Source organism: Brachypodium distachyon, chromosome 4 (genome assembly GCF_000005505.3).
Source record: "Brachypodium distachyon strain Bd21 chromosome 4, Brachypodium_distachyon_v3.0, whole genome shotgun sequence".
Classification (NCBI taxonomy): Eukaryota; Viridiplantae; Streptophyta; class Magnoliopsida; order Poales; family Poaceae; genus Brachypodium; species Brachypodium distachyon.
The window spans coordinates 22567841-22576583 of NC_016134.3; the positions used below are offsets into that span (position 1 = coordinate 22567841).

Below are 8743 nucleotides of genomic sequence, written 5' to 3' on the forward strand. Positions count from 1 at the left end.
ACTAGCACTATAAGCACAGAGATCGAACCCTGTAAGGGGGAGGATCGCTTCAGTTTTATACTAAATAGTAGGTTATATTTGCTTAAACATGAATGAGAATGCCATGAACAGGTTCAGTAGGTCTTGGTGATCAAAATGCATATAAGGTTCACCAATTTTGGAATCAGGAAACAACTTGTATGAATTAAACAAGTTTCAAATGGATTTAGAAATCTTGGTTCAACTCCTTCAATACCATATCCAAGATGTTCCATCTTTGCATTTATTGCGATTCTTTCTCAACTACAATTCGAATTGGAATAGTTTTATTACTTCAATCAAATCTTTTTTTCTTTTAAAAAAAGAAAATAAAAGACTATTTCGATTCCTATATAACTCTTATGTATCAGAATATGAGTTTTTTTTGTTGTTTCTTCGTAAACAATCTTCTTGCTTACCATTAGCATCTTCTGGAGGATTTTTGGAACGAATCCACTTTTCTAGGAAGATGGAACATTTTGGGATAATGGACCCTGGTTTTTTTCGGAAAACCTTATGGTTCTTTATGGATCCTCTTATGCATTATGTTCGATATCAAGGAAAGGCAATTCTTGCATCAAAAGGAACTCTTTTTTTGAAAAAGAAATGGAAATGGTACCTTGTCAATTTCTGCCAATATTCTTTTTCTTTTTGGACTCAACCGCGAAGGATCCATCTAAACCAATTGGCAAACTCTTGCTTCGATTTTTTGGGGTACCTTTCAAGTGTACCAAAAGGTCCTTTGTTAGTAAGGAATCAAATGCTGGAGAATTCTTTTCTAATAGATACTCGAATGATAAAATTCGATACCATAGTCCCCGCTACTCTCCTCATAGGATCTTTATCAAAAGCTCAATTTTGTACTAGATCGGGGCATCCTATTAGTAAACCCATTTGGACAGAGTTATCTGATTGGGATATTCTTGATCGATTTGGTCAGATATGTAAAAATCTTTTTCATTATCATAGTGGATCTTCCAAAAAACGGACTTTGTATCGACTAAAGTATATACTTTGACTTTCATGCGCTAGAACTTTAGCTCGTAAACATAAAAGCACGGTACAAACTTTTATGCAACGATTGGGCTCGGTATTTTTAGAAGAATTTTTTACGGAAGAAGACCAAGTTTTTTCTTTGATGTTCACCAAAACAACCCTTTTTTTATTTCCGTGGATCGCATAGTGAGCGTATTTGGTATTTGGATATTATCCGTATCAACGGCCTGGTGAATCCTCGTAATTAATTATTAGACAAAACTAATAAACAGGAAAGGGTCGATGAATGATCAAGATAAAACTTTCATATTTTTGCATTCTGAAATGTTCTTCATAATTTTAGTATAACTCTTTGTAATAGAAATGAGCCATTTCCACATAGGGAAAGTCGTGTGCAATGAAAAATGCAAGCACGGTTTGGGGAGGGATTTTTCTCTATTGTAACAAGGAAGAATTATCTAGTCCATCCGACTAGTTCCAGGTTCGAGTCCGGGGCAACCCATATGGAAAATTGAAAAGAGGAATCTGAGTTTTTAATTTTGACTCACTTCATTTACAAATTTTTTTGGTTTGGTTAATTTAGTTATATGGATATCCAATCTTTGGGCTGACTTAGTTGACATTGGTATATAGTCTATGTTATACTGTTAAATAACAAGCCTTCTATTATCTATATTATTTCTAGTTAATATGTGTGCTTGGGAGTCCTTGCAATTTGAATAAACCAAGATCTTACCATGACTGCAATTTTAGAGAGACGCGAAAGTACAAGCCTGTGGGGTCGCTTCTGCAACTGGATAACTAGCACTGAAAATCGTCTTTACATCGGATGGTTCGGTGTTTTGATGATCCCTACCTTATTGACCGCAACTTCTGTATTTATTATCGCCTTCATCGCAGCCCCTCCAATAGATATTGATGGTATTCGCGAGCCTATTTCTGGTTCTTTACTTTATGGAAACAATATTATCTCTGGTGCTATTATTCCTACTTCTGCGGCAATCGGATTGCACTTGTACCCAATTTGGGAAGCTGCATCCATTGATGAATGGTTATACAATGGTGGTCCTTATGAGCTAATTGTTCTACACTTCTTACTTGGTGTAGCTTGTTATATGGGTCGTGAGTGGGAACTTAGTTTCCGTTTGGGTATGCGCCCTTGGATTGCTGTTGCATATTCAGCTCCTGTTGCAGCTGCGACTGTTGTTTTCTTGATTTACCCTATTGGTCAAGGAAGCTTCTCTGATGGTATGCCTTTAGGAATATCTGGTACTTTCAACTTTATGATTGTATTCCAGGCAGAGCACAACATCCTTATGCATCCATTTCACATGTTAGGTGTAGCTGGTGTTTTTGGCGGTTCCCTATTCAGTGCTATGCATGGTTCCTTGGTAACCTCTAGTTTGATCAGGGAAACTACTGAAAATGAATCTGCTAATGAGGGTTACAAATTTGGTCAAGAGGAAGAGACTTATAATATTGTGGCTGCTCATGGTTATTTTGGCCGATTAATCTTCCAATATGCTAGTTTCAACAACTCTCGTTCTTTACACTTCTTCTTGGCTGCTTGGCCTGTAGTAGGAATCTGGTTCACTGCTTTAGGTATTAGTACTATGGCGTTCAACCTAAATGGATTCAATTTCAACCAATCTGTAGTTGATAGTCAAGGTCGCGTTATTAATACTTGGGCTGATATCATCAACCGTGCTAATCTTGGTATGGAAGTAATGCACGAACGTAATGCTCACAACTTCCCTCTAGATCTAGCTGCTCTTGAAGTTCCCGCTATTAATGGATAAGGTTTTTCCGCTAACATATAAGAATTTTTGAAGAAAAGAAAGCGAGAAATACCCAATATCTTGTTATACCAACAAATTGGGTATTTCTTTACTTTGCATCTTTTTTTTATTCTGAATCTTTCTATTCTGAATTTAGTTAACGACGAGATTTAGTATCCTTTCTTGCATTTTCATAACTCGTGAAATGCCGAGTAGGTACGAATTCCCCCAATTTGTGACCTACCATAGGATTTGTTATGTAAATAGGTATATGTTCCTTTCCATTATGAATCGCGATTGTATGGCCAACCATTGTGGGTAGAATGCTAGATGCCCGGGACCACGTTACTATTGTTTCTTTCTCCTCCTTCATATTGACCTTTTCTATTTTTGCCAATAAATGATGAGCTACAAAAGGATTCGTTTTTTTTCGTGTCACAGCTGATTACTCCTTTCTTTTTCCTTTTTAAAGAGCGGCAATTTATGTCCAATATCTCTATCGAAGTATGGAGGTCAGAATAAATAGAATAATGATGAATGGAAAAAAGAGAAAAATCCTGTAGCTGGATAAGGGGCGGATGTAGCCAAGTGGATCAAGGCAGTGGATTGTGAATCCACCATGCGCGGGTTCAATTCCCGTCGCTCGCCATCGCATTATTGCAAATGCAAAAAATGCAATTTTCCATATTCCTAGTTACGTATTTACTTACGGCGACGAAGAATAAAACTATCGCTATATTTTTTCCTTTTCCTAGTTCTTCTTCCAAGCGCAGGATAACCCTAAGGGGTTGTGAGTTTTTTTCTACCAATGGGGGCTTTCCCTTCACCGCCCCCATGGGGGTGGTCCACAGGGTTCATAACTACCCCTCTTACTATGGGGCGTTTACCTAGCCAACACTTAGATCCGGCTCTACCCAAACTTTTTTGGTTCACCCCAACATTACCCACTTGTCCGACTGTTGCTAAGCATACGGCTTTGTAGATGTATATGACGATCTCTAGACAGATGGATCTTATATAAATCATATGATGAAGTAGCACATGAGTGGATATATAGGAAAGGAATCCAAATCTGCTGAATCGCTCATGTTAGGATCTTCTACATCCTAGGTCTCTGCGTTCCGTCATCTGGCTTATGTTCTTCATGTAGCATTCAGATAGAATGACTCTATGAAATTACGTTGATACTTCCACATATTATGGGTAAAGTAGGAGACATCCCTTTTTTCCCCGGGGGTCTTAATTACCACTGCTTAGCTTTCAATTCGCCTCTGACCATCAAATTAAATGTGAATAACCCGTCCTACTCTCTTTGAAACAAGGGGCGCTTCCGGTTCTGTGCGTGCTTCAAACAATTTTGTCTTCTCCATATTACCATATCTCTAGAGTCAATAATTTTCTATGAGGAACTACTGAACTCAATCACTTGCTGCCGTTACTCAACAGTTTTCTGTTAAGGTCTATCCCGTAGAGGTAGTCAAATTGGATCAGTGATCGATTTCTAGGTTTCATCGTAAACCTAATTGGTTACTTCCAATTACGTAAATCAATAGTTCAAACCGCACTCAAAGGTAGGGCATTTCCCATTGATATAGGAACTTTTGTACCAGAAACAATAGTATCTCCAATTATAGCCCCTCTGGGATGTAAAATATATCTCTTCTCACCATCCCCATAGTGTATGAGACAAATGTATGCATTTCGATTAGGGTCGTATTCTATGGTTACGATTCTACCAGATATGTCCTTTTGTTCCGTCAAAAATCGATTTTACGGTATAGGCGTTTATGACCTCCCCCTCTATGCCTCGCGGTAATGATTCCTCTGGAATTACGACCTTTACCACAACGGTGCCGTCCATGGATCAAATTATTTCGTGGATTGGATTTCACTTGCCTGTCTACGGTTCCCTTGCGTGTACTCGAGATAGGTGTTTTGTATAAATGTTTCACCGTATTATTAAGTATTCTCCTTTAGTTTTTTTTCTCTATCTAGAAGTGGAATAGAATAACCCGGTTGAAGGGTAATGATCATACGTCTGTAATGCATTGTATGTCCCAGAATAGGTCCTATTCTTCTACCCTTTCCGGGTAGTCGATGGCTATTCACAGCTACTACCTTAACACCAAAGAAGAGTTCGACCCAATGCTTTATTTCTGTCTTAGTGAATCCTGATTTGACATTAAACGTATATTGATTCTTTCCCAATAAACGAAGAATTTTTTCTGTAAATACTGCGTATTTGATTCCATCCGTACATCGACTTTCCCTCCTATGCTCTGAGTTCCAGTATCGATAAGAATTCGAGTTCTTATTGTTCTTATGTTATGGTATGAATATACCATACCAATTCGTTATGTATGGATGATGGATGAGATTCCATGGATAGAGAACCAGTTCCAATAGACTTATGGAACGTTCCCGTTCGCATGCATCCAGCAGGAATTGAACCCGCAAATTTACCAATTATGAGTTGGGCGCTTTAACCATTCAGCCATGGATGCTTAACAGGGATCATCCTACATCGTAAATAACCAATTTTCATATAGAAAGACATATCATAGAAAAATGAAATCGAAAATATTCGGAGATGACTATGAAAACACCTCTCTGGATCCTCAAATTGAAAGAGAGATTGAGAGGGATCAAGAATCCTAATTCTCTCTATTTGGAATGGATCCAATTCTATTGAGTCTGACTCATAGTGATCATTTCTCTTTAGCAAAGAATGACCTTGGTTATCAAAGGATTGAACAACCGGGATCCATTTACTTATGATACCTAGTTGGCATTGATAACAAGGATCTAATGAATTATGAGTTTAATATATCCTCTTTAGCAGAAAGACGTATATTCCTTGCTCATTATCAGACAATCACTTATTCCCAAACCTCGTGTGGGGCTAATCGTTTTCATTTACCATCTCATGGAAAACCCTTTTCGTTCCGCTTAGCCCTATCGGGTATTTTAGTGATAGGTTCTATAAGAACTGGACGATCCTATTTGGTCAAATACCTAACAAAAAATTACGATTTTCCTTTCATTAAGGTACGAGGGCTTCTTATTCCACAAGAACGAAAGCACCTTTTCATTCTTTCATATTCTAGGGGTTTTTACTTAGAAAAGACAATGTTCCATACTAAAAGATTCGGGTGCATAATCACGAGTTCCAGTGCACTAGATCTTGTAGCACTTAGCAACGAGGCCCTATCCATTAGTATTCCACATAAGAAATCCATTATAGAAAAAAGTACAATTAGATTAACTCTTCATACACAAACTTGTGGTTTGCGAGCCAAGGTAAGATCGGCTTGGGATCATGGGACCTTTTTCTATCAGATAGGAGGGGCTCTTGTACAAAATAGACTTATAAGTAATAACCCCATAGAATCAATCTATCTATATAAAGAGGCGATCGTGTCAGGAAGCGGGTTTTTCTTTGGCCAAAAGGTACTTCGAACTTGGAACGAGCATGAAGAGATTAACGAGACTTCTTTCTGTTTTGCGTTTTTATGGCGGACCTGCCGCGCAAGATCTTTGGTCTTCCCCTGGAACCGATGAAAAAAAGTGGATCGCTTCTTATGGACTCGCTCAGAGTGATTCTTCTCTATCTATAGTTCATGGCCTATTAGAAGTAGAAGGTGCTCTGGTGCAATCCTTACCGACAGAAAAAGATTGCAGTCAGGTTGATAATAATTGAGTGCCATTACTTCGTCGGTCCGAACCAAGGAATCTGTTAGAAATGTTTTGAAATGGATATTGTTCTCTCTTTGATCAGGGATTGCTATATGAAAAGAAGTGGAGTTTGAAAAAGGGAACGGAATGGTCAAACCGGAACTGCTAGAGGAACGAATTTTCAATAGCATAACTTGGGCTCCTAGAATATGGCGCCCTTGGGACAATCCATTTGATTGCAGGGTTTTGTTCCGAAGCAAAGATATCCGCGGAGGCCAGTTCGGTCGTCCTATTCTGATATTCAGGACCAAGAGGTACTGGATTCTCTTTCGGATAGGCCCTGAAAGGAGAAGAAAGGCTGAAATGCCAACGGACCTCTGTCTATTCTCTAATTCACCCGAGCCAATAGTACCCGTTTTTGGAACGTCCAGTGCCAAAGTCACTGAATGGGTAAGTCACCAATCCAACCCCTTTGACAAATCGGGTGTCATATTAGATATCATATTCTATATATATAGAAATATCATAGAATAGACATATAGAATTTTTGGTCTGGAAATTAGAAAGAATCATTGAGTGAAAAAGGAGCAAAGAATGACAAAAGACGAGACTCTACTAGTCTTCACTCTTGTGGTTTCCTCGGTTTCTGTTTTCTTATTCGGGATCTTGCTTTTCATGATTCTCATCTCTGCAACTCGCGATTTTAGCGAGAGAACCAAATCCAAGTTGGTGAAGATCATGATTTAAGCTGGCATAGTAGTTATTACCTTTGCAATTGCGGTTCGAATCTATCCGATCTTTATCTTTTTGCTCAAAGAACGAATAAAACTCCTTGTCGAAGCCCTTTATGATAAGCTTCCCTAGATCTGGGAAGTTTCTCTTTCACGGTATTGGGATCATTTGCTCGATTTCCTTGATTTGATCGCTACTTATGGGCGTGCGCTCAAAGGATACAAATAGGGATTCACAAACAAAAAGGGGAATTCGTAGTCACTTTTTCTTGTCGCGTAAAAAAAAGTCTTTACGCGAGAGCAATAGAGGTTGGGATACATCTATCTCTTCTGAGCAACCTCTTTTGGATTCTTAAGACCACCCTTGCAGTAGGATACCATCCGCTTTGGGTTCTTTATTATCTCCTTCGAGGGATTTTTAGGATCGTTCAGGCTATATTTAGTCTATTTTGGCTTTTACTGTCTACTTTTTTCAGAGAGATGGTTAAGGACCTCAGAAGATAGAGGAGAGCGCCAGGCGCAGATTTCCGGAATACTTCTACGGGGAATGCTCATTGAATGAGCATTCTCCATATTATGCCTTGAAGAGGACTTGAACCTCCACGCTCTTCAGCACGAGATTTTGAGTCTCGCGTGTCTACCATTTCACCATCAAGGCATCTTGAAAGTGAATCGTATTCCATGAATATGATATCTATCTAATGCGATATATGGAATATATGACAAAGGTGGAGTCTTGGAGTATTTCGATCGATCGGTCATATAGGCCTGAGTCAGACATCAAATAGCTTCGATTTGCATTATCCGTAGGACACCTTATATGTATCAAAATCGATATCGAAATCAAAAAGATGAAAGATGTACAATCCAATTTCTCGATTCAATAGAAGCCCAAAGAGGTGCATATGATACCCAAATAAAAATAGGATAGATATGTCAAAAGCAGGTCTGCTTACACCTATTCCTAATCGTAAATAGAATGTAAGGACGTAGGGATTTCTATGTAAATAGAGTATCCTATTTCCATAGGCTCGAATCCCCCTTCACCAAGGGTTCGATCTCTGTGCTTACTGTGCTAGTCCCTGGATCGACTCACTAGCACACACAGTTTCATGATGAAGTATACAGAAACAAAGGTCAAAAGTACTTTATTACATCGCATCATCCAGAATTTAAATAGTACTTACAACCTCGCAGGACCTCTGGGGCCAGCAGAAAAACAATATTGTTTCAACATCATAAAACAATGTTTCAAAATACTGCAGCGTAAAAGGGTAGAACATAAGGGTCACACTACTCCAAGGTGAGAGCATGTTGGAATGTAAGCACATGACCCATGACAAAACGACAAACCTCACTCATTGTCGGATCCACCTGCATTGTTAATTGCAGCCACTACGTGGTCAATACCTTTGAATGTATTGGCAAGCTCACTAGAGTTATAAAGGACCTACCAAGTACATGCATATTTTGGCTAAGTAGGGTTTGGCTATTTTGCATAAAAGCATCATTATTCAAATCCTATCATTTTTAGACAAATAGTTT

General features: G+C 38.7%; 1 protein-coding gene and 1 long non-coding RNA gene across 2 annotated transcripts in view; both read left to right on the forward strand.

The window, feature by feature from the left end:
• Window positions 1-209: 209 nt before the first annotated feature.
• On the forward strand, window positions 210-1477 carry LOC106866699 (maturase K). Its single transcript, XM_024454441.1, is given in 1 exon segment — window positions 210-1477. A coding segment is annotated over 1 exon segment (714 nt). The 5' UTR covers window positions 210-487; the 3' UTR covers window positions 1202-1477.
• A 5050-nt stretch (window positions 1478-6527) lies between these two features.
• The window catches only part of LOC112272295, a 16578-nt gene continuing 14362 nt past the window's right edge, over window positions 6528-8743 (forward strand). The window contains exon 1 of the long non-coding RNA XR_002965904.1: window positions 6528-6750. This is a non-coding gene — a long non-coding RNA (uncharacterized LOC112272295). The remainder of the gene's footprint in view (window positions 6751-8743) is intronic.